Source organism: Calliopsis andreniformis, chromosome 3 (assembly GCF_051401765.1).
Source record: "Calliopsis andreniformis isolate RMS-2024a chromosome 3, iyCalAndr_principal, whole genome shotgun sequence".
Lineage (NCBI taxonomy): Eukaryota > Metazoa > Arthropoda > Insecta > Hymenoptera > Andrenidae > Calliopsis > Calliopsis andreniformis.
In genome coordinates, this window is record NC_135064.1 from 21,771,280 (window position 1) to 21,796,721 (window position 25,442).

At 39.9% G+C, this 25,442-nt stretch overlaps 1 protein-coding gene across 5 annotated transcripts; it reads left to right on the top strand.

Moving 5' to 3' along the window:
* Window positions 1-2,444: 2,444 nt before the first annotated feature.
* Window positions 2,445-25,089, top strand: Mesk2 (misexpression suppressor of KSR 2). 5 transcript variants are annotated; one of them, XR_013001592.1, is made up of 9 exons: window positions 2,445-2,659; window positions 5,441-5,494; window positions 16,041-16,240; window positions 16,373-16,493; window positions 18,381-18,669; window positions 19,440-19,709; window positions 20,479-20,563; window positions 22,778-22,898; window positions 23,973-24,113. XR_013001592.1 is itself a non-coding variant. In XM_076375525.1 (9 exons), the coding sequence occupies exons 1-9, from the start codon at window positions 2,445-2,447 to the stop codon at window positions 24,116-24,118; spliced, it is 1,425 nt and encodes a 474-aa protein (XP_076231640.1). In that variant the 3' UTR covers window positions 24,119-25,089. The 5 variants fall into 5 exon arrangements, 4 of the variants coding, with proteins under 4 accessions (XP_076231640.1, XP_076231635.1, XP_076231636.1 ...); XM_076375525.1 differs by having other exon boundaries at window positions 22,778-22,822; window positions 23,973-25,089; XM_076375520.1 differs by lacking the exon at window positions 22,778-22,898 and having other exon boundaries at window positions 23,973-25,089.
* The last annotated feature ends 353 nt before the right edge of the window (window positions 25,090-25,442 follow it).

Genomic DNA, 25,442 nt, shown 5'->3' on the forward strand with positions numbered 1-25,442 from the left:
CTCCTGATACGTTTCTCTACCTTTCCCTCAGTCGCTTACGAAACATTACACAAGAGTTAATTTTTGACAGAACATTCACTTTCGAACAGAGCTGTAACTCACATCCATTGCCAGAATCACCCTATATATGTACATACATGTAGATACAAAGCACAATACACGGAGCTCGATACTGGCAAGCGTGACGCACTATTTCTAGGCTCGCTATAGAACAAATTTTCTTGGCCAGCAGAGGTTTTAAGTGGCAGGAAGACCACTAGGCCGAGGCGATGGGTAAACGTTAATGCCCCTCCGTCCGAAGGAGAGGGTCGTGACCGTTAAAAGTGATTTACACTTTCATTTTTACAGACAATAACGGAACGGCATACCTGAATTTCCGCCTCTGCGGACAAGCATCGCGTATCGCCAGCCCAATCGTATTACACCGGAAACGCGTTACAGAGCTTCGTTTTCTCTGCTAGGGTCGTCCGGGTGTACATTTTATCGATCGTTGCCGCTTGACATTTTACAATTTGACTCCCCCACGATAGGAAACACTGAGATACGAAAATTTTAGCCCACGCAACAGGAAAAGCAGTTGCACGAGATTGTTAACTCCGAATCTGTGTGTACGGCACGATCTTTGTCTGCATGTGCGTGTCTGTTTTCTCGAGTTGAAACCCCTGCTCGAAACACGTAATCAGTGACCCCATTCGAAAATCCAGCGAGTTCGGGACCGCTGGAAGCTCGAAACAGTTTTGAGAGGAGCGTTCTCGAGAAGAGCACGGTCACTGATCACTGTTTCGCGAGCCCCTAGCATCTGCGTGCATCCGCGAAGAATGCACAAGCGTAACACCTTGCAGTTGGCATGCTGCCGCGCATGATTGTCTCGATGCATAATGAAGTCAATGAATTTTGTGCATGCTGACGCGACACCTTGACACGCATCTTTCCCCTTTTACCCTTGATTTTTGTTTTCGCGAGGACGATTTACCGAGGCATCGGCAAGATCTGATCTGAATATGAAGTAACGAGCATGTGAACACTGGAAAATCTAGATACGAGTCTACCTGAGTCAGCTGTAATCTTAGGAACTGTATCATATCTGGAATCGAGAAAGGGTGCGCACGAAGGGAATACTCTGTTTGCATTTAATATGAATCACACAGATAGTAGGATTTATATTATTTATGATATTGATACGTCATGTCATAAAAAATAGCAAAAAATGGAGGAGCTCGATTTGATTAGAAATCACTCGATTTGTTTTCTTCTGTTGCTGGTAGAGATAAAGTAAATCACCAATGTAGGTTCTAATGCAATTTAATTCTTCTATTCACACGTCTATTCACACACGATTACTTAACGGTTCGAATAACCGTCGAGAACCCGTTCTGTTTTCCTTGGCCGTGGTTCCAACGATTGTTGACGTTGCATTGCTAAACCATAATTGCAAATCCGTCTCGGTCGTAATAACGACGACAGGTGTACCTGTCCTTTCAACCGCGTGACGTCACTCGAGCAGAGTGTAGCCGTGCATCTCCTTCATGCATTAATGACCGCCCGTAGGGTTGTTCGTGCCTTTCGACCGCGTTTGGCCTGACCGGATTTTGAATACATCAACCAAGAGATATTGTGACTCTGGCTGTTAGCGTGCAGTTCAGTATTTGAGCAACGGTGAAACAGTCGAAATTGAAACACAAACACTTCAAGCACCTCTCATTATTCAGTACTGTACCATAATTCGTTTTATTCACCCACGATAACAATGAAAACGAATCCATCAACCGAGGTAGAAACGAAAGGGGGATCGAGTTCAGGAAAAAACGACGACGTAATTAAGAAAATTATTAGAGCATTAGCAAGAACTGCAGGGAGTTTGAGAAACAGTCATGTAACGCTGTTACGTTTTTTCACAGGCGTGCACTCTAACCTGGAAAGCACGTTTCCATATAATTTTACTAAAAAACTTCTCCTTTACGAGCACCATGTCACGAGGTGTACCTAAGAAGCATTTCCTTCGCAGTAAAAATAAAGTAAGCCGAGATATGTTTAACTTATGAGCGATGAAGAAGAAATGACAAGCTTTCTGGTCGCAGTGTCATTAGGGTTAGACTCGTAGTGTTTCTCTTGGTTGCCGATGCCTCGATCGATAGCCCGAGCGTTCACACAGAACCTCCTTATCTTGGATTTTCTTTATTTGCCCGCTTGCCCGTTCGTTTGCCTTGTTGACACACGATATTGGCGTATCGGCTTCGGGCACGCGTATCAGCATCATCAACGCAACAAGAGCGACAGCAACAGCAGCCAGGAAAGAGGTGGTCGGCGGCTGGAGCAGCGAGAAACGCGTCAGAGGTTGATCCACCGCAACGGTGGACGACGAATACTCGACGAAGACGTCCGAGTAGGTCGTCTCAGTGGGTAGGGTTCATCGTGGGCGAGCAACAGCGAGCGGGAGGTTCGCCATGCCGGCAGGTATTGGCGCTTCGTACAGGTCGTTAGGCGACCTGGGCGAAGACGTTTACAAAAGCACCACGATCGTCGATCAAACTCAGACCACTGGACAGAGCGTCCTCGAGAGCGTCAAGAAGGCTTTCAGTTTCGCCTCGCCCAAGGTTGAGCTAAGGAAAAAGGATCCGCTGATCGAGGACCGCCGTGAGAGTGTCTCGATCGTCTCAAGGTAATGCCTTATACGATATTGTCCGCATATACAGGGGAAAAACCGGTCGGCAGGTAGGGTGACGGTCGCGGGGCACAGAGTTTCGCTTCTTGTCGTCGCTTCTCGACCTCGGACCCGTCTATTCACTCGGAGATCGATGGTATTGATGCTTCGATGCCCCACACTAGTCAATGTCCAGATCACTTTGATATATGGCTGCACGTGCTGTCGAGACGTGTCTTCTGATAATGATACATTGAAGCACGGTTGATAGAGAAGTACTTACATTCATGAGTTTATTGAAATCTCTTACTTTCGAGGAAGGGAGTTCATCTAACACTGAACAGCGCCTAATATTGGATATTAGCTATATCTTTAAAAGATGAAAAGTAACAAAACTGCAAAAGTGAAAAAGGGAAGCATTTCATTTTTTAGAGACATAGCCAATATCTGATATTAGGTGCTCTCTGTCGATAGAGGAACTTCCCTTTTGCTTCCATAGCAATCTGAATGAATGAAAATGGAGATTTCTAGGAGTAACGATTTGGATACTAGAACTATTTCTTCCAAAAGGGATTCTAAGAAAGACACCAAAGATTTGGAATCGAAAGAAAGATGTAATCAATAACGACGGAACCCGGGCAAAGCAGTAGTTGTGAATCGTGAATAAACTGTTCGAGGTCGAAAATGTCGGAGGTATGGTTAGAGTGCTTTTGCTATTGGCCACGGTGGTGGACTGGCGTCGAGGAATCGATCGTCACAGTTTCCTGCCCTTTTCAAGCGTTCGAACTATAGTTACAGAAAATACTTGGAATAGTTCTGAGAAATGTATTGAAGTATGAGGCTGTTTACCAATTACTAAAACCCATTGCTACTAAAATGTCAGACTTCACTAACCCTCTGTATTAACACAGAAATGGAACTAGCAAAAATAGAATACCTATACTATTATAATCCTTTGGGCATTGTTCGCGTCAGACTGAAGAGGTCGCATTTTGTGCATACGTATTCTTCTCTTCGCTATTATTTTCCAGCGCATCAGTAGATCTGTGCTAAAGGAATCTCTGAACAATGGGTCCGATAGAATAGTCTACCGTGAAAAGAATAACGTTAACAAAAGAATCAAGTTTTCGCGATAGCGTTGCACAGCCTTGTATCACTTTTCCAATATCAATTACAATTTCTTTAAGCAGTAAACTGCTGTCTAGCGAGAGCCACTTAATCGAGAATCGATAACGAGTACACGGTAATATGGCCCCGTCAATTTCTATCCTGCGACCGCTTCTTCGCGCGTTTCTTTGATCCCACAAATGGATCGAAGAACACGCACACATGCCCCTGTTATCAGGATAATCAAAGACTGATTTAACCTTAAGCATGGACGGACTTTAGGACCGGAAGTTGCTGCCGCGACTATTGATTGGCCTGGGTACAAAAGCAGGCCACGAGGTAAGCCGCATCATGCGACCTGAACGTCACACTCCTTTCCTCACGTTGAACACTTCCACCTCGTATTGCTATCACTGGTGACTTTTCTAGTTCGTCCACGTTCCCCTGGTTGCATTTCTGCCTGATGCTTTAGTCGTTACGTGTGCTGGCATGCTATCAATTTCCTAGTAACCACCGATGATAAGTCCATGACTTAAAATAGCGGATTTATCTTATACAGAACTATACAATATTCAGGTAGTAGCATTTACTACTGATAATTTCACTAAAAAGTGTATTGCTTTCTAATTTTCAAGAAAAATATCTCTTCTGTTTATTTATGAATACGATCTAACTAAAATATCCTGCTTTCTATGATTTAAAAATTCATTTCTCTCAACGGAGAAAGCGAAATGATCTTTCTGGAAAGCAGTGTTCAGCTTCAGAAGCACAGCGTCGTACCGTGGAACTATCATCGGTGTCACGCTATTATTATCGTTAACAGTGATCGTTTTTTTGCATGCACATAGTCGGATGTGTTCCTTTGTCCTTGCAACGCTCGAGTTGCATTAGCGTGTGCTTCGTGGCGCGCGACAGCGACGCGTGCGTTGCGGAACCGGCTTCTCGGTTCGAGAGATCCTCGCGCGAGGTCGATCCTCCGAGAACGTCGGGACCAGCAATTAGCATTCAGCACAACACGCTTCTCAACCGCACGGATCCCTAATGAACACTCGAAAGACGAGATATTTCTATTGGCTTGATCGATACGAAGCAATATTCATTATGATTCGTTTGGTTCATCATCAACCGTATTTGGTTCCCCCTTTAAATCATCGCGGCGCAAACTCGCGTAACTTTACCTTAGAACTCAAGGGATTCACACTTAAGGTAAATGTCCCTATACCTAAACGCTTGAGATATCAAATGTCCCAGGAAGTAACCAACCTAAAACTGTATATCCTAATACTTGAGCTCCTAGAAACAGGATGCTATTTTATGACACCAATTTTTATGTTTAATTAGATATACCTAGTATATTAAAATTGAAGTCTAAAATTGAATAAAACTAACGTCAATCTTTAGGTGTCAGAATATGGTCAACTACTGGGACATTTATCTTACTTCGATCGGTAATCGAGAGACAGTTCCTGTAATAAGTTATCGCGAGACTAAATTGTGGCTAGAAATCTGGGATGTTGACGTTGAATGTAAACAGACCAGGAGATTCGAGTGTAACTAAACCGTCGGTTGTGACATCGTGTTGGGAATGAGTTTAACGATTCTGCCTGCTAATTGTTCCTTGTTGGCACCCTGGTAGAGGCTGTAAGCCGCTAGGGCCGGGCGTTGTTATTATTCGCCGCCATTTTGTTCTAGGGAAAGAAACAGGATGCCGACCGCCGCCACAGCCGAGGAATCAGCTCTTCTGGGGTAAGTTTCGCTAACAACCAGCAGATCGTAGAACGTACCGCGTTGTAAATCATATCGCGTCCCTGCTGTAACACAGATCGCAAAATAGGCTTCGCTCGGCCGAGCCGAATCTCGCGTAGATCATTTTAATCGAGAATCAACGTGTCCCCTGACGCACATGTTACGTACGTACCTATTCATCGACACCCGCTGCTCCATAGGGATTCTGAGGTCTCGCAGAGAATTGGCATTGACCCCGATATGTCGGTAACGCCGAATGATCGTCAGTAATTGACAGTTGCTTTATTAAGAGAGGCAACGTGATTGCTCTTTTTTCAGAAGTACTGGCAAGCCAAGGCTTTCGATCGCCAGCTGACAGTTGCAGATGAGAGATAATACACTGTATTACGCAGTGCTTTCAAGTCTGCAGACTTAGCTGATTAATGGAAGTCGTGACAGGAAATGAGAATGACTTCAAGCAGACTTCAAATTAACTATTTCTTGTAGATTCGGTATTTCAAGCTGGAAAAGATAATTTCTTCGTGGAATTGCAGTGGTTCGAAAAAATTGATGTCTCTAACAAGACTAGAGTTAACTATCCATCGTTATAACCATGTTTGCAATGATAATAAGATTCATTTATCTGAGGTGGAGGTGTCCAGAGTTATTAAATGTCTTATTTATGGTGCTGATGATTACTCCTTTGTGATTCATAGAAGTTTTTACTATCTAATAAATCTTACGTAGAAGAATAATTACTTCAGAGACCAATATTCGTGAAGATTTTTCATCCTCTTTCATCTAGTCATGCTGATACTTTTGAAACATCTTATAGGAATTCTAGAACGATCCCCTCGACCCAAAAGTCATTTTTGTAAGTGCAGTATTTTGCACCGAACTCATTGGGAAACCCTCGAGCCGCTACGCAAGAACGAATCGATAGGATGGATTAACCGAGGCTCAGGAGAAATGAAATTGCAGTGGCGAAGCATTGCGTGCTGCCTATCTCTTGCGACGTTTATTGAATGGGTCGTACCGTTTTTGTTACCCGTAGCGAGGAAATATTTTCGACTACAATGAAGCGAAGCGCGAAAGCTATCTAGAGCAATGGATCCAACGAAAGGCGTAGTTTCTCGACTTCTCGGTTAGAAAATGGAATTCGTAACAGATTATTCGAAAGCGAGCCCAGCCCGCCTATTTTCGTTATCAAAAGTGTACGATCAGTGGAAGTTCGTGGAAAGTTTCGCCGTTGTCGCGATTACTGTTCCTCGTTTAAATGTAAATTTCGGGTATAATTAGGATTCTCAAATATTCCTTGAACTTCGAAGGCTTCCAGGGGACACTTAAATACCCCGAACACGCATTTCAAGTCTAGTCTACCGCTACAAAAAGGTTTACTCGTACCCTGAGAAACTTAGGCGACTTAGTCCCCAGAATTGCCACTCTTGTGGAAATTAAACTCTCGGCTAGAAATTAAACTCTCGTAGTTGTTCCGTTAGCTTATCCTTAATGTCTAAAGGAGGTAAAAAAAATTCATTACTATGATGGTAGGATGGATCGAGCGAAATTAAATTTCTTAGTTTTTAATGAAATTCACGTAATTACGAAACCGTGTCGGAAAGAGCACGACCTGCAGCTTTGACGACGGAGCTAGGACATTTCTCAAACCCCCTGGAGGCGACGCATTGTTCCCACGTAATTAAACCTCGATAATTATACTTCTATCTGTTGGATCATAGTAATACTCGAGCCGCGCGATATCCGTGTCATAATTTTCCGTCCTAAACGTGTTTTGTAATTCGAGAAGCGACAAGGACGAAGTGGCGCGTTTTATCACGTAGTTAATTAAATGTTCAGATGCGCCTGTCCTTGGTGTATTCCACGGGAATACGCGATAACGGTGCATCGACGCTACATTTATCGAGAAAGACGTTTCCATTTCGATTGAAGTGACTAAGAACCGAGTAACGGATATATTTGTCTTCGTCTGTTGCAAAGTCTTCGCTGCGGTACGCGAGATCTTATCCTCGTAAATTATCTGTTGTTTTTCCCTGACGTTGGAGCTAGACAGACAGACCGACTGGCGCCCTACTTCTAATCGAAACAGCGGAGCTCCGTCCTAATCGATTTTCTCGGTAAAGCAATTTACGACGAAATTACGATTAATTACCGGCTGTTAGGAGGATCCGACGGACCAGCTTATCGTTCAGTAACATCGACTGTTCGTTACAAAAGTATTCCCTTGCGGGTAAGACCCGGTCTGCTGCATTGTCAAGGAAGGGAATGGAGAACCTGTGGATATCGATTTAGGTGGTATTTGTGTCACAGGCTTGTGATAACTCGCAATGCCACACGCTGGCTGAAATAGCCTCGTGCAAGGGAAAAGTTAATTTCTGAGTTAGTGTCGTTGATCGATCTGAAACTTCTTGAAACAACTTGGAGGTCATAATTTCCAGTCCTGTGAGAGGAAATTTACGATAGCTGTTAGTTATTCTAGTTTTAAGTAGTTCCTGGTACAATGAATATGAAAGTGGTGCCTATGGTTTTTAGACTTGCCTTTCTTCGGTGAGTAACCTCTTTGAATTTGTTTCACTTCGAGTAATCCTCGAAATAGAGTGCAGAGACAGAGGAAAAATGATTTGAGTCTTCGAGTGAAGCAGGAAAATGAATTAAGCTCTCTTAGTTACAGTTTCGTAACGTCTTCATTCATTCCTGTTGGAATGTTACGTAAGAGATAAGCGATGATTAATCACGCTGGAAGGACATTAAAATATAACAGTCCCTTGTGACGCAATAGTCGCATACGTCATTTTGCTCTACTTTCCCTGAAAATTCGTTTTCACGCCACTTGGCTGCGTGCCAGGACCACCCAAACTACTAAATCCTGAAGCTTAGCTCAATTTACGATTCGACAAAAACAATGCAACCGCCAACATTTTTTTGCGAGATGCATCGTTTCGCGTGGTCGAAGGGTTGAAAAGACTGCTCCGAATTGTGATATAAGAAGCTCGAGTTTCCAAGAGGCTTTGGCATATTCCTAATATCAAGACTCGTTCCATTATATCACATGGAAATGAAGGACATAAAAAAGATTAACTATTCCATGCAAAAAACATGATCTTAACGTGTTATTTTAATTTCTGATCGAAGTATGACAGTACAAGTATTACAAGTAGTACAAGCAACTATTTTTAGCAACACTAATTACACATTAAATACATATTTCATATTTCTGTAGTTATCAATTGCACTAAAATATTTTCTTTGCATCAAATCATTTTAGTGTGATTTTCTAACCACCCTGATTGGATAAAAGATAGTTCTTTCTGCTTTTGATAAATGAAATTTCATTTATCTTCTCCTGCAATAAAACATCGAACTTCAATAAACCATATTGGCGAACATCAGTCTTCACACAACAACGAAAACTGTGGAATAGCCATACATACAGTAGTTTTGCATCGTAATACTTCTTGACAATAGAATTGTCAAAAAATGAATCAAATTCGAGGTAAAAATCCGAAACCAGAAAGAACTTCCAATTACTCAAATATTCTATAAAACTCTAACCAAGAAAAAATGAAATATTTTCCTGCGCATATTAGTTTCCGCGCAAACGCTATCGTTCACACTATTCATAATCCAATAGCAGACTTACGCTCCATAATTAGCGAGTACGCTTGAATACAGACAGGTGTTTGCGAGTAGCTAAAAACGAGAACAAAGTCCCCCACGACTGGTGAAACACCGGAAGGAGCAAGAAGGTAAAAAATTGTTGTGCGATTGCGATTAATGCATGGAATGACTAGACCGAGTTATTTTCTACAACCTGGAGATGCATCTGTGATTGATATGCATATTCGATGAGCCCGACGTGTACATCTAGAGTTGACGACATACATACATAGTTTGTTTCTATCTCGATGGAAATAGCTTTAGCGAAACGTGCTCTGCAATTCTGCGTAAATTCATGATGGGGAATCGTTCGACTGACTGTTTGGTTTGAAAGGAAAGCTCTCGAGTCCAGAAAGGGAACACGTAAATCGATCTATCGCCGACAGCCTCGTCTTACGTTGTACGTCTTTCCGTCGACCGAGAGCAGAACGGTTTCGCGAAAAAATCTCGTGTGCACCTCGGTTAATCGATCGGCAAAAAGGATACGAACGAGATATCGAATGACGGAGATATCGAGTGTTCCCCCGCGGTGGTTAGCTCGGCTTCTAACGACCGTTCGATCAAACGGTTTCACATAAATCTGCCGTTTTCTTTTATTTGTCGAAAGTTACCTCCTTCAGCAGTATTTTAAGCTCTTTGGGCGGTTCAGTACCGACTTGTGTTACTTTATTTCGTTTTACAGTGCCTGATTGTTACGTTTTCTAGGTCCACATTTCAAATTATTGCAATGGGAATCGAGGCATTGAAACGGATACAAAAAACATGAAAATTTAAATTTACAAATTCAAAAATTCAAATTCAAATTTAAAAATTCAAAAATTCAAATTTAAATTTAAAAATTCAAATTTAAATTTGAATATTATAAGCTTACTCCAACGTTGAGAAAATTCGTAAGAATGATTGATAAAATTCTACGAAATGAATAGGCATTTAATTACATAGAATATTGCAGTATGTAATACCTCGTTTCTGAACCGTTTTAATGAGTGCACTATCTATTCTGACCACTCCAGTTTCGGGCAGCGTTTATCTTACTCCAAATTTAAATCAACTTTAAATTTGAATTGACTCTAAAACCCGTATGGTTCTGCTTGCATTCAGTAACTGCGATTAATTTGCAACGGATCTAAAGCTACGCTTAAGCTCTTTCATTGAAAGGAAGGTCCTCTCCTTTCTTTGCTGTGAAATAATTGGAGATGCGCGAAATTAAACTCCTGTTTCTAAGGGAATAGCGTTTATTCACCGTTCTCTGTAATTTGCATTTATGCTTTTGAAATTTAAATTATTAGTTGTGCTTGTAATGTCCAATATTGTTTGTGATGTTTACTCAGCTTATTGTTTTAATTTCGTCGTTGCATAAACAAAATTTTTTCAGTACACACTTTTAACATTTGAAAATTTCTTTTTTGCATACTTATTGATCTTCTAACCATTGATAAGCAATGCATCAGAATTTGCACGGAATTTGCAATCTTCAATATTTCTCAGAGTTCGAAATATTTCATAAATAAATCTGTACACAACATATTCTGATGTACAATATATGTACAAACTAAGTAAATTTTTCATTTAGATGTAATAGTTACAATCTTGACTTATCTCGTAGCACGCGTAAGATAAGCGGTATAACAGACGCAAGATCATTACTATCTTTGATAGACATAATTATTACTCTTATTCTGTTAAGCGAATATTTTACTACAAATACAATTCCAATATTATAGAATTCTGTTGTATGTGGAAAGCAGAGATTATAAGACTTGAACGTTAGCACCATTGCTCTATCATTACTGTCTTCATCGGCAAGCGTAGGGAGGAACACAACCGGACTTGACTCGAACCGGAAACGATAGCGTGACGTGCTAAAGATACGGGAAACCACACGCAGACAGATTTACCGTGCTTGGAAATTCAATGAAGCGAACTCGTACGACATGTTCAAACCACTATAAGTACCGTTCTATCCTTAACCAACAAATAAAGCAACTAAAGAAACACTGAAACCACAACACCACTACGATGACTTAAAAACAAAAAATTATCATGAACTCTGTTCCAAGCAAGATGCTAATATTTCAATCAACGAATTCATGGAAACAAACTTTCGAAGGGACGAACGTACTTAGAAGTATCGATTACATTTGACTGTAATAAATGAAGATAATTTTTCTCGAAGAGGATATAGTGGAAGAAAGAATATTACGAAAGAATGTTACGAAATCGCCTGGTATTGAAAGAGGAAATAAGGAAAGGTAGGCGGAAAAACGAAACTCCATCCATTGTACTTGAGCTGATGAAATAATAAGGAATTATAAAGATGAAATTATCTCCATGTAGATCAGTAACACGAGGCCATTATGAAAACATAAAATCTGCTAGTGCTATTTCATACGATGTGAAATAATGTTTATCGCCCACTAAAAATGGAAGTATTGCTAAAGTGGTAGTAAAATAAACAGTAAAAAGGTACCGAATTGATTTTGACCAACCAACGCAAATAAAAAATAAATGTTAAAAAGTTTTCTTTCCGCTGTATTGTACCTTTTTCATCGCACGAATCTGGAGAAGGACTTTCTTATTACTGGTCCTTCAATACTAAATTAAAGGACTCCTATCCGCGAGGACGTCCGTCATAATTAGAAAGAGTTCAATTAAGATAAGATAGAGAAGTTGGAATCTTCTTTAAAGCTCGCCACGCTTTGCAGCCAATGATCGATAGCAATAAATGGCCAATTAGTTTTGCCGATGGTACGTTTCTTCATTAGGTCTTCCGCTTCACAATTACGGGACGTATTTCCAATTTTCTCGACCACCATTGTAATCCAGATTTGAAAGAAGAACGCATACAAATGACGAGAGGAAGAGTTTTATTAACTTTCGATATTGATGAAAGGATTTGCAAGAATTATTGTTCCGCAGTTTTTTAATTGGTGCTTTGCAAAGTGGTTGTGAATGGAAATAAATATTTACCTACTCGACACACGTGTGTACACGCATGAGCGTAATCTCTCTTACGTGTGTTACAAAAATATGTAAACATTAGTACTTGAGTATTTTTTATAAGTGACGATTGTGGCTCGTGTGGCTCATAAAAATTCATGTAGCTGATGCAGAAATATTTTTCTAATTTGTTCTTCGCGCCGTGAGTGATCGTTGGAACGCCTATTCACACGGTAATGTTACCGTATATGTTACCACGGAAATACGATCACGATGGTAATGTGAATACAGGTTACTATCATTTGCAAGGAATATTCTATCAGAGTCAACAACAGCAGTCGGTATATTTACATCAGATTTTATCTATTTATCACCAGGCACACTTTGACGTGAGAAATCACCTTCGCTTCGGAAAACACCAAATGTATAGGTGCATTCAAATATGCGTCTCATATTTAAATTCTCGATAACGATTTTTCAACGAAAACTACTCCTACAGCAAAACGCGGTGGCGTTGATTGATTGGATCCGCTAATATTGAAAATATTTCTTTTCGATGCTACGAAGTAACATTGGATCTATAAATATTCTCTCTTATTACAAGCCGCGAGATACGGTTGCCTTCAGACCGCTTTTATAATAAAGTTCGCTGAATAGTGTATTGATTTTCAAATAAAGTCAACCTGACGCCGTTCAACCGAGGTCGTAAATCTCGAGGATTTTAATGAAATAGTTTCTCGAGGGATCCCTTCGATGAATGTCTGCATTCTAATAGAAAGAATTTCGTTTAATATCTTCCTCTTACAACAATGTTTACAGCAATGTTTTATTCTCGTCGCAAATAATAGACGAAATGAATTCGTTTTGACCAAGAACTTGCTCTCAACGCGTCTACTGTGGTGCTAGCGAAATAGAGGAGAGATATTAAGAGAATTGAGTTTCATTTATGGCAATTATGACTTACGAAGTTACATAAATGAGCGAAGGAGAAGGAAGCATAACGCGACGACGATGTTATTGGAAAAGCAATTTACGCAGTGTTGGTTTGAAACAGAAAAAAAAAGATGATTGCAAGGAAACAGCAGGAATACACCTGGGAATCCAATGAAGAGAGAGTAACTTCTTTACGAGGTCAGGGGGATGGTATTTTCACTGATATTTCTGCAAAGGGAGCGTTCCTTTATCTCCTCTGAACTTGCAGAAGTATCAGCGTATAGAGAACAGGTCAGCCCGAGTTCCTGACATTTCCCCACGAAACTAAATTAGGTCGTCGCGTAAATCCTGAGGTATACAGGTCAAAGTAGGTTGCTCAAGCGTCAGATAGGTGCAGGCTGGCCGGCAGAAGCGCCACGCGGACAATTAACGCAATTACCGTTAATCACCATCGAAAGTATTTACTTGCGCTCACGATTTCCATAATAAATCCGGAAACGTTTAACTTTCCATCCTGAAAGGAGGATTAAATAAAGTCTTCAGCTGAATATGCAAAGCAACTCCTGTAAGATGCTTCTATGCAAATTATGAGCGTGGAGAATACTTAACCAAGGTGATAACAAGGTAGGATTATTTTTAAAACAGTGAATAAGGCATTGGAGTTGTCTTTTGCGAAACAGCAGACGTCTGTGACTGCAAGGATTATTAGTAGTTTAATCCAGAAAATCAGATCACCTTTTTATACTTAAATATTATTTTAATAGGTTGATATACGTCGCTAGTGAAACATTATACAATATCTACAGATATTAATATTAATCGAGTATATGAATGTTATAAATATTTATACAGCAATATTTCCACGTTTATTATAATGCATTTAACAGGAACCTACTTATAAAAAATATGAAAAATTCAGCGCACCTACATGTTAAAAGGAGGAGATAGCGGCTGCTCTTTTTACGTAAAGGAAGAGAATGTTGACCTCACGAGGGTCGTTGAGTCAGAAACATGTCAACGTCCTCGTGTGTGACCCATCGAGTGCAAAACGTTAAAAACGCAATACTGCGATTCAATGTCTTACGTAATCGGAATACGTACTTTAGCGAGCGTTAAACGCCATTTCGCTAGTAGAGTGTAATGCACTTTTGAACATCACGGGTGGCTTTAATGGAGAAGGAAGAAGCTTCCAGTTTCCCCTGTGAAGTGACTAAAGCTGAATAAGAGCGTGGCCGTCAAAGGGAAATAGCTCCCACGGATCAGAATGAAAGCACGTGGTGCATGGGCTCCGTGACAAGAGCAGTCTTCAGAAACACCGCGATCCATCTGTGAGTTCGGTATGCTCGACAGGGCGTGGTCTTCGGGATCGATACCATAAAAAGCTCACCGAATGTCCACCTCGCGTAAGAAAGTGCGCAACTTCGAGTATATATGTATAGACATTAAACGTTGCAACGAGTTTTATGCAAATCCCCTGCGCCTTCTGTGGCTGCGCACCTGTCTACACCCTTTCGTGCACGGAATGCCGAAGACGGTGAAGATGCAAGTACAAACACTCGAGTTATTGGAAATCACTTGTTAGTAATATGCTCGGCTCTGGTTTGGAAACATTCAACGATATTTCGTTCGATAATGTTTCAAATACCAAGCTTGTTACTAGATATTGAAGTTCATCTAATTGATTAGAATATCCATACTATGGTGAAGCTGAAGTGTTGAACAACTAGATATGTTCATTGAGAAAATATGGTGTTATGTAATTCACTCTGTTTCTCTGAAGAATTATGACATAATAGATTGTCATGTTTGCGAGATAACTTTCGTTATAGGGGGTAACAGCTTTTCGATGTATTCGGGTTAATTGCTTCATTAATTAAGCATGGATGAATATTATAACGTGAGAGTACGAGTATCGTGTAACTGTCATGTATTCGGGGATTCAATATGAATATGAATTACGTAATATAGAATAATTGCAAATAATTTCTATTTATTATGATCTAGTTTGATATGGAAATAATTAAGAAATGGTAGCGTATGTTATTCCATATCTACTAATTATCACTTTTCAGAAATATTATCCTATATGAAAATATAATTAAGAAAATGTTCGAATACCATGGCCTATGTTGAATTAGTCACGTCAGATTTTGTAAAAAATGCTTAAAGACTAGCAAAGGCTGCAAGTAAAGGAAGAAATTTGTTCGGGGAATATTTGTATGACGCTTTTAAAGAAAGGAGAATCTGCAACACAGCCTATTCAAACTCGCTGAAAGCAGCTTGGCACATTTTATATGTATTTCGCTGTTGACGTAGCGAATATTTGATGACACACTGCTTGTAGTCTGAATGAAAGAAAAATAAAGGCGTAACGCCTACCGCTTCAGCGACTCCTTTCAGAAGCAAATTTTTACTGTTCCTTTTTCACCTTCTATAATACAGATACCGATTATTTATACATTAACGAATTACTTTGTTGTATTTCCATTAATGAAACTGAATTCAAGCAAGAATTTAAAACTGAGACGAATATAAATGCTTCCATTTTTATACATGACTTGTACTGAATATAAATACGCGAATTCGAGTAAATGTAAATTAAGAGAAAAGTGAGAAGAAGTTAATACTGTATGACGTATGACCACAAGGGAAATGTACGTGTATATCGATTCGACGTAAATTTGCCGCAGTGCAATTTGCTGCAAGTGCTTGATTAAACTTAATATTAAGTTTTCTAGTCTAGTGGCCAAGTGGGATTTTTTTCATCGAGAACATATTTTCAGATGACCAATTTATCATAAAGTACTAAATGAAGCAGAAACTTTTGCAGATTTTAACCCATAGAAATGAAACATTTAACGTTTGAATTCTATACGAACAGCAAATACTAATATACAATAAGTTCCATCTGACTCGGCAAACGTTGGAATTGTTAGTTACTCGTTTACACGTGTGCCAAGAGCACGTCACTCAACTTAAACGACCTTTGAACGATTAAAAGACTTTTTTCCATGCGCAGCACGATGCCCTCAGATAGTATGGATGACATCGAGCTGAAAAACATTCAGCTCCAATTTCCGGCGCTAAGATACCTGTCAAGAGATGACAGTTCTGTACGAGAGGAAAGGGTCGAAACCGACAAAGGAAGTATACTGGTGGCTATACAAGGAAACCGAGCGAAACCTGCCATTCTCACCTATCACGACTTAGGCCTTAACTGTGAGTAACTTTAACTTTATTAATAATGTAAATTGGATAAATATTCAAAATTGTAAGTAAAATTTAAACGATAAAATATAAAGGATCCCTTGCTTAAAATATGGATACTTAAAAAAGAACCGTTGTCCCCAGATATATCGAGCTTCCAAGCGTTCTTCAACTACATCGACATGAGAGTTCTACTTGAAAATTTCTGCGTCTATCACGTAAATGCACCAGGTCAAGAGGAAGGTGCACCAACCCTACCCGAAGAGTGAGTATACTTATCTAAAACTTTATTTCACCTGGAATTTCAATTTCTTCTATTTCCAACTCGCGCTACCGAAACTACTATTTCTATCAGCTGACGTTGAAATCATTCGTGCGTCAATAAACGATCGATCCTAATTGTCGATCAGAATCGAAGAGCAGTAACGAGCTTGCTAATTAGCACACAAGAACGCGATGAATGGCAGTCTATGAAAAGGTCCCCATACGTACACGCGCAATAGATGTTGCTCGAGAGCGTCGTACGCGCATCGCTCGACAACATCGAATTCAATTAGTGCGAATCAATGACCCAATTAACGTCCTAATTAGTCAGAAGCCCCGACAGTGTCCCGCTTTCGCGTCTACCATGGATAGTTCCGTGCGTTTTCTTAAGAAAAACTTCTCAGAATTTAAGAATATTTTCCTGTCTCGTTTGTTTCAAATTATTGCCTAAGTGCTTGTTTGTTCCACCATCTAGAAATAGTTAATGAAATTGATATAATTGGAATTTATTTGGCGAGATACAAAAATATAATTTGATACTAAAACTTAACAAATACACAGGAAGAAATCTCAGGTTGAAAGCTTTCTTGCTTCTCTGAAAAAAACCGCGCAAAGAACGTCCATTTTTCAGCAGTCTCAACCAGAACCCGTTAAGAATGACTTTTCTTTGCTCATGCTCGCACGGCGAGTTCTTCCCTGCGCTTTTGCTTCTATTGCCATTTGCATTTCTATGGATTCGCTCTCATCGGTTGCGCAATCCTACTTTCCAATATCCGATCTTTCGTGATATCCAAGAATGTCATCGTGCAAGATCACTGTAAATATCGTATGTAGCAATGTTCTAAATTGAGACATTCTTTTTCCAGCGGTTTACATTTTTTTTTTTTTTTTTACATCGAAGTTTTATTCTTATACTCCATACTGTTTAAGAGACTTTATCGAACCGATTCGCGCATGTCCGATAATCGCAGAAGAAAATTAAAAATACCGTGACACAATGGGTGAGGGATCGTTTACGCGGTAGAATTAGAAGATTGACGGTGCCTACCTACGACATCCGATTAAGCTGACCTCAAACAATCGAGGCTTACCTCGACGAACGCACACGTAGCTAAACAGCGCGTTACAGACTAATTTAGACTGCAATGCAGATTTTCAGGCATCAAATGTACAAATCGTTCCATCTCGCGTGCCAAACCCGTAAAATTTCGCGACGAGTACGTATTCGGATGTATCGAGTCAATCGATATTTTCAGCGATACTTTGCGTTCTTCGCTCTGCATAACGTGCAGTGTTACTTGTGAAATGTTTTAGTCAACAGTATAAGGACTGCATAACTCATTACAAAGGTCACGTTTCGGCTTTACTTTATCGATATTTTCAAGTTATACCGTTACGTAGGAAGATGCAAATGTGTCTACACAACATACGGATAGAGGGACATGAATTTGGGAAATTTGTCAGAACAGAGGTTCAAGTAATGCAGAACCAATATATTGGATTTATGACAACGCGAATTTGTTACCTCTGACCCAGCGTGCGCGTTAAAACGTAAATCCTTTTATCACCAAGGAGAGGATTCATTTTATTTCTGGGGTACGTCGATAAATATTAGTGCATGATAATGGGTGAAGCTGCCTGGAAAATTGCTTCATATTTAATATCGATATAATTTCATGCCGGGTTTTAGAATACTTGAAATTGATGAAGCAAAAGTTACGTTTAATTCCCATTAAATTCAGAGTATATTTTAAACGTAACAGGAGACACGTATAATAATTTACGATATTGCTGACGGGACCTAGATTCATAAACGACACATAAATTGCTACGAAAATGAATTTACCGATAAATTGGAAATCTCTAAAATCGATGTAATGCATTTTAGCTACGTTTATCCGTCCATGGACGAGCTGGCAGAGCAGCTGCTCTTCGTCCTGGGTCATTTTGGCCTGAAGTCCGTAATCGGTTTTGGGGTCGGCGCTGGAGCCAATATACTGGCAAGATTCGTTCTTGCTCATCCCGAGAAGGTCAATGCTCTGTGCTTAATAAATTGCGTATCGACGCAGGCAGGTTGGATCGAGTGGGGTTATCAGAAGCTAAACGTTCGTCACCTGAGATCCCAAGGCATGACTCAGGGCGTGCTGGACTACCTTATGTGGCATCACTTCGGCAGGGTGAGGACACACGTTCATATACACTTACACAATTCTAATTCTAATAGAATAAATTACGTGCAAAGCAGAAATTTTCGTAGTAACCATATTAATTAATCCTACTTGGTAACAGCAATTATGATTTACATAATAAAGTAACCATTCATAAGGAAATAGGCAATAGCCTGAATGACCTACAAAGCTTAATCGAGGTAGGTTAGTTAAGCTACGTTCACACGGAAACATGGACTAATAAATTATCGACGACAGGGCCAAGACTGGCGAAGGCTTACGCCGTCGAGTGTCTCTGTGCAACCTGGAAAATTGGATTAGTGAATTAGTAGCAATTCTGACGCTCTCATTATGCAACACGTAGCTCCTTAATAGAGTTACCGTCCACACCGTAGAAAAATAGAGGCTGCGAGATGACGCTCGAGCGAGCTCTGTCTTCGTTCCCTTTCGTTTCTATCCCTGTATACCTGAGACATAATGATGGGTCTCGACTGTAGCCTGGAGAAATCGGACCGTGAAACCTAACGGAAGTATTCGAGCCCTCGAAAACTTTCGGCGAGTGTACATTACAACTGACAAAGGAAACTTTATTCTTTTGATCCTGTAGACTGTAGACTTAAACACGATTACTCGTGTTCAAGTATAGTTGTAATACATTTTGCTAGCTAGTTTAAGGTTCGATGCAAGTTTTTCCTTATGTTGCATAACTATAACTGACACAAAACAGAATCACATTTCTGTGAGAGTCGATGAAATATTAATTAGGAAACGCGTTCCAGGGCACGGAGGAGAGGAATCATGATCTGGTTCAAGTGTACAAGAACTATTTCGAGCATCGCGTAAATCCAACGAATCTAGCGCTATTCATCGACAGCTACGTCCGTCGTACAGATCTCAACATCACCAGGGAATTAGACCCGACACGTAAAAAGGAAGGTCTCACGCTTGGTGTACCTGTCATGAACATTACTGGAGCTTTAAGCCCGCATGTCGACGACACGGTCACGTTAAACGGACGATTAGATCCGACAAACAGCTCTTGGATGAAGGTACGAGACGCTTGTCAGTATTAATCGTTCTCTAGGTCGGTCGAGCATCTGTAGGCGAGTAAATCTTACCCGATAGTCTGTGCGTTATCAACGCTTTATTAGCTTCATAATCGTTGAAGCATAAAGAAACGATCGGTTCAGTTCATTTTGTTCATAATCCATAACGAGGATGTACAGGGTTTAACATAATAGGTGGGCAATTCATGGTGATTAAACACCTAAAAACAGTGAAAAAAATTCATATAAACATATGTCTTATTTCACCTTGTTTACGAGATATAGGGACTTTCATTTGTGGGGTACTTGAAATCTATAGGAAGTCCTGAAGCATTTCGATACAGAATTGAACGAGGATTTCAATAAAATGGAACTTCAGAAAGTGTTGAACAGTAGTCACGTCTCAGATCAATAATAATCATTTTGAGCATCTCCTGTAAGGGTAATTAAATAAGAAATAACAGGGCACAAAGCTTGCTATATCTCGTAAACAAGGTAAAATAGGACATATGTTTGTGTGAACTTTTTTCATTGTTTTTAGGTGTTAAATAAGTCCTTGAAGTATTGCCCACTTATTATGTTACACCCTGTATAATAAATATCTAATAAACCTGCTGACTCTGCTCATGAAATGGTTTCGATAAACATTCAAAAGTTTTTATACGAAGATTAAAAAATATAGAATCATTTAAAGAAGACTAAATTTTCGTAAATATTCTTGTGTTAGGTAAGGAGCTGAACAGAACCTTAACTCAGTTATTTTAATTTGCAGATTTCTGATTGCGGAATGGTACTGGAAGAGCAACCGGGCAAAGTAAGCGAGGCCTTCCGGCTGTTTCTTCAGGGCGAAGGATATGGTAAGTGAGCGCCCTGGCGATCCACACATTAGCCATTAATTATCGAATCGTCAAATGATTAATCTCATCGATCTCCATCGATATAAACGAATCGCGCACGCGCCATGCTGTTTCGTAGAAGACCACGCGACCGTCTGATGACACGAAAGGCAGCAGTGACTTAAATTATTACCAAACCACTGCGGTAAAATGCGTAAGAATTATGTGTTCGCTAATTCCTCGATATGAATATTTTCAAACGTAACTGATTGGTAGATACTAAGAATAATTAGTCACGTTGGGAAGGCGTTCGCGTGCTCTGCTACGCAACAATACAAAAGAAACGAAATGTCGTAGATCGTGGATATTCGTAGGCTTAAGTTCGTTCTATCGATTGCTACATTTCACGAGTATCAATATTTTTGGCCTATTGAATCGACGTGTTGCATACGTGTCACACATGAGACGAAAGAATCGTTCACGGCTATCGATCGAATTTAATTTTCAATCGCGACGTCGCCGGGCAGTCGGAATGCGATCGAATAACGAAGCCACGCTTGTAAATTAAGTCACTTCGACCATTATTGCCTTTGATCTCGCTAGACACTCGGTTGTGAAATTTTGAAGCTCGGTTCAAGATGCATTTAGCTGGTAGAAAATAAACGTCGTTTCTCCTTCTTCGATAGAAGCAAGTCCCGACTAAAAATACTTATTTGTAGTAGGCGGCATTTCTTCTTACAGCCATGTTCGAAGTAACTTAACACTCGCCAATTATTATTTATTCTTCATACCCCAATTATTCCGAACGCTTGGTAAAACAGCATACGAGCGAGCAAAGTGGTACCGTCCCATCGTTTAGTGAACGCTAGTCCCGGGACTAATCAAATTTTATTATTCTTTTTTGGCTTCTTGGTCACAGAAACACGATAGCACTTATCACATAACACAACGCTTTACCACTATCGCCCAGTTGATATACAAGAAACACAGTGTATTTATCGCGTAAATAGAATATTTCGACGATTACAATAACGCCTCGCCTTCTCCCCACCCGATTATTGCCGATCTCGAATCTCCCTTCATCGATTCTCGCATAAGACCTAATGAATTTACTAATTATCTTAACGCGGTAGGTATCTGCGAATGTTAGCCAAGTACGCCCAAGTTGTTCTAATTAAATTAATCGTTCCTATCGTGGTAACTGTCGTTAATTAATTGTTGTTGTTACAATCGTCTCTGTTATTACGAATAGAGTTTTCATGTTGTACGAATGGCGCGATGCCAAGATATTGTTAATCCTCGATGCGCTAAGGATCGTCGCGTGCCAACGCTCTTTACCTTTCCGAAAGTCGAACGAATTTTTAACGATGACATTGGGCCATTAGATTCATTTCCAGTGACACGCTTTCGCGCGCATCCTTGCTACATTGAGACTTAACAAGATCTTCGATCATGTACTTTCCTTCATTGGAAAGCCACTGGCTCGACTTGATAAATAAAAAGAGGTTTGAAAAAGGATTACCGTTGAATTCATCACTTTAGTCTCACCACCATTGCCATTTAGTTCAAAGGTTTTGTTTTAAGAAAAAAAATATAATTTAAAAGAAAAAAAAGAATGATTATCAAAGGCAAATAAGAAAATACGAAAATACATGTTCACCGACTTGCGCCTTTATTTCCCCACGCGTCTCGGATCGATCGAGTGGTACGTATTTATATCAAATCCTAGTCCTCAAGTGAAGTAGTCAGTAAATAGTTTCGGCTTCTTAGCTATTTTATTTTGCTTTTCGATTACCACCAACGCTGAGGATCACGCGTTCGTTCGAGTAGTCCAAGGAGATGTCTCCAACTATCGAACGAATAAACGTGACTCGTGCTAAAAGTTTCAGAAGAGTTCCTGTCTACGCTTTTGCTGTTGAAATAGAACTAGAATTCTTACGTGATTTGCTTCGTTTATTTACCAGGGACAGTTATGTTGTCTTTCACTTGTGTTTGATCGAAATCGACAGCGAAAGCGTTCGCGACTCGCGCCCATTGGATTTCGATTGGAGTTCAATGGACGACTGTCGCGGATCGATCATTGCGTAGTTTTTATTTGAATTTTACAATTGGCCTAGCGATGCATCGCACCAGAATGATTTTCGATGAAAGACGAGTTAAGAGAACGTTCGCTAAGACCGCCAAGATGTTATGTTTTGAGTCTTTAAAGAGAATTTGTTTTTTTATGCGTTTTAGTGGTGAAATCCCCGCGGAAGCCCGTGACGCCGACAACACCCGAAGGTAATTGTAATTAGGAATTGAAGGCCGCAAGGAGTCAAGCGCGCAGTTGGTCAGTTAGGCCACGTCTATGTGTTAAGTAAGTCGGAATTCAAACTCTTATCGGGAGGTACTAACCGACGATGATGTGTATCACGACTAACATGTCTCTTGGACAACCTCGGGCATATTCTCTCAAGGATTATCAAAAGGCAACTAACTACTGTTCCTTTCTAACATAACTAACTCTTATCGAGGATGTTGTGGGTCTATCTCTTCGGACTTACTAAACTCTTTTGTATACTTCATGAACTTTTGGACACATCTTGGAATCATCATTCCTCTCGCTGGGTAATTTATATTTCAAACAAAGAAAATTCTAGATCAGACGTAAAATATTGTGGATGCTAAATTCTAGAAAATTTGAACGAATTTTAATATGTAATATTTACAGCGAGAGGCTGTTAATCATTCACTGAAAATTGCATTTGCCATAATCATACATTTCTTTAGCAAACCTTTCGCCTGAATTTCTTAACAACATCACTCATGTTTGTTTAATGAGAATCATAAAGTGATGGTATAAATCATTATCGACTGAGTTCCTCCATTATATGTTCTTATCGATAGTTGGTACGAAGTAGCCTTATCAATGAGCGATAATTCAGAGTTCTTCTTAGGTACGCGAACCATAGAAGACTCAATCTTTTCCATACTCAAAAACTCGTGGGCTGTTCAAACTTTACACACTTTAATCTCTTTTTCTTGTAGCAGCATTTGTTCATAATGGGACATTAACAGATAATATACGAATGAAACGACTCGCACCTACTGGGCAGTAGACTTAGTGAACAATAAATTGCGCTGATTCACATGCCTTGCACATGAAACAACTTCACTAACACACATAACTCTACTTTTCTATTTTGCATGCGCGCCTTTCTTTGTCTTCTCCGATTCCTTTTACGTCTTTTCGTTTTCTGTCCTTTCGTTCGGTGATCGAGCTAAGCGTCTCTACGTTCTTATTTACGATAACAATGAGATATTCTTTTCTATGAACGGAACACACACGTGGGTACGTTCTCAATTAACGATCTTTAGAAGCGAGGTTGAAAAACGCAAACCGACACTGCGACTACTCTGACCCGATATTTTCTCTGGTTTCTCTTTGCAGTGGCACCGCTATCACCATTGAAAATGGCTGACTACAGACTGGCCTCCCTCGAAGGACTGAACCACGTTTGCAGTAAGAAAATCGACTGGCCCACCGCGACTATACACATCACCGAAAATCCTATATCGGAGGCAGTCGTTTGTTAAGCCCCCTAAACTTCACATTTTAATCTCGCCGTCGATTGTTCTCGAACGACAAAATGGAACGCAAAAGCAAAGAGTCAGCATCGCGAGTCGAACGCCGATTTCACCAAGGTTTCGTCCGAGGCAACGATCGACGCGGCACTGTTTACTTTTCTTTATCAACCCTGCAATTCGCATACAACCCTTAAGTTTAAGTAGGTTTAATTATTATTTTCTTATTAGTTTTAATTTTTGTCTTGACTATATCCTTATTTCTTCTTTCCTTTTTATTTATAATTATAACATTGAAACCCTCCAAAAATTAATATCTTCGATGGTACAAGATATTTCATAGTTAATTACTTTAGTAAGGTCATCTTGTGTTAGACATTAAGAGCACGTTTCATTTCTAATGTTCTTTTCTACTTTAATTACAACAAACGATTTTTAACGATCGGATAAGATTTGGTTGGAACTGAGTATCTCTCACGACACTCTTTAAACCGTTCAGTAAAATACGGCATACAACTGATTCACTTTTAAAACTAAACACAACACATTTGCGATAACTTGAACGATTTTTACTGTTATTATCTGTGAGATCTTTGTTCAGTGAAACAGCGTATTTTTAAAAAAAAGAAAGAAACAAATTTCAACGAACGTTACACCGCCATTTCCGACGGACGTTTTAATAACAAAAAAAAAAAAAAAAGGTATTCCAGGCGAAAAAAAACCATGCAATCGAAAATGTATCCAACGCGTGAAAATCCTACAACCATCGCATCCATACGCGCAATTCTAACTTCTCGTGCAACGTCATAGACAACGAAACGTCATCAATCTCACACAAACACGACTTTTACAAAGGGAAGAAACAAATAACCCACGAGAAAAACACTGTGTCGAATGACGTAACGTGGAATTGAAGCGGCAAAACATCGGAATATTCACCGTGAAACGCACGTGAAATAAATCTGTTCTCGGATTAATATTAACCACATGGCCTGATGATCTATACAATTCTAAATGGATTCTAAACGGATACTAAATAAGGAAGAGAAAAACCGTGTTGCAATAAGACGAACATGTACGGCAGCACTGCATCGTAGAGAAGCGCGCACTATTGCTTTCCGTGTACGTGAGTCGAGGTAAAAAAAAAAAAAGAAAAAAAAAACAAAAGAAAAACGAGAAACGATAGCAAAATGCAGCGCCAGTGGAGTAAAATTCGCGAAAAGACGTCGCCACCTGCAACCAATAAAGACTCGACGTTTTTCCGCAAATTCGCGCTCGCCCACGCCTACCGAAGTTCTCGCGAATCAACGGGCCACGATTATAAAACCCGAGCCTC

What these genes read in the sequence shown, in the direction of transcription:
- Mesk2 (XM_076375525.1), top strand. Translation starts at nt 2,445, where the DNA reads ATGCCGGCAGGTATTGGCGCTTCGTACAGGTCGTTAGGCGACCTGGGC. An exon ending in GAGGAATCAGCTCTTCTGGG is followed by an intron (nt 5,495 to 16,040) that starts GTAAGTTTCGCT and finishes TTCCATGCGCAG; the next exon opens with CACGATGCCCTCAGATAGTA. An exon ending in TCTTCAGGGCGAAGGATATG is followed by an intron (nt 20,564 to 22,777) that starts GTAAGTGAGCGC and finishes TATGCGTTTTAG; the next exon opens with TGGTGAAATCCCCGCGGAAG.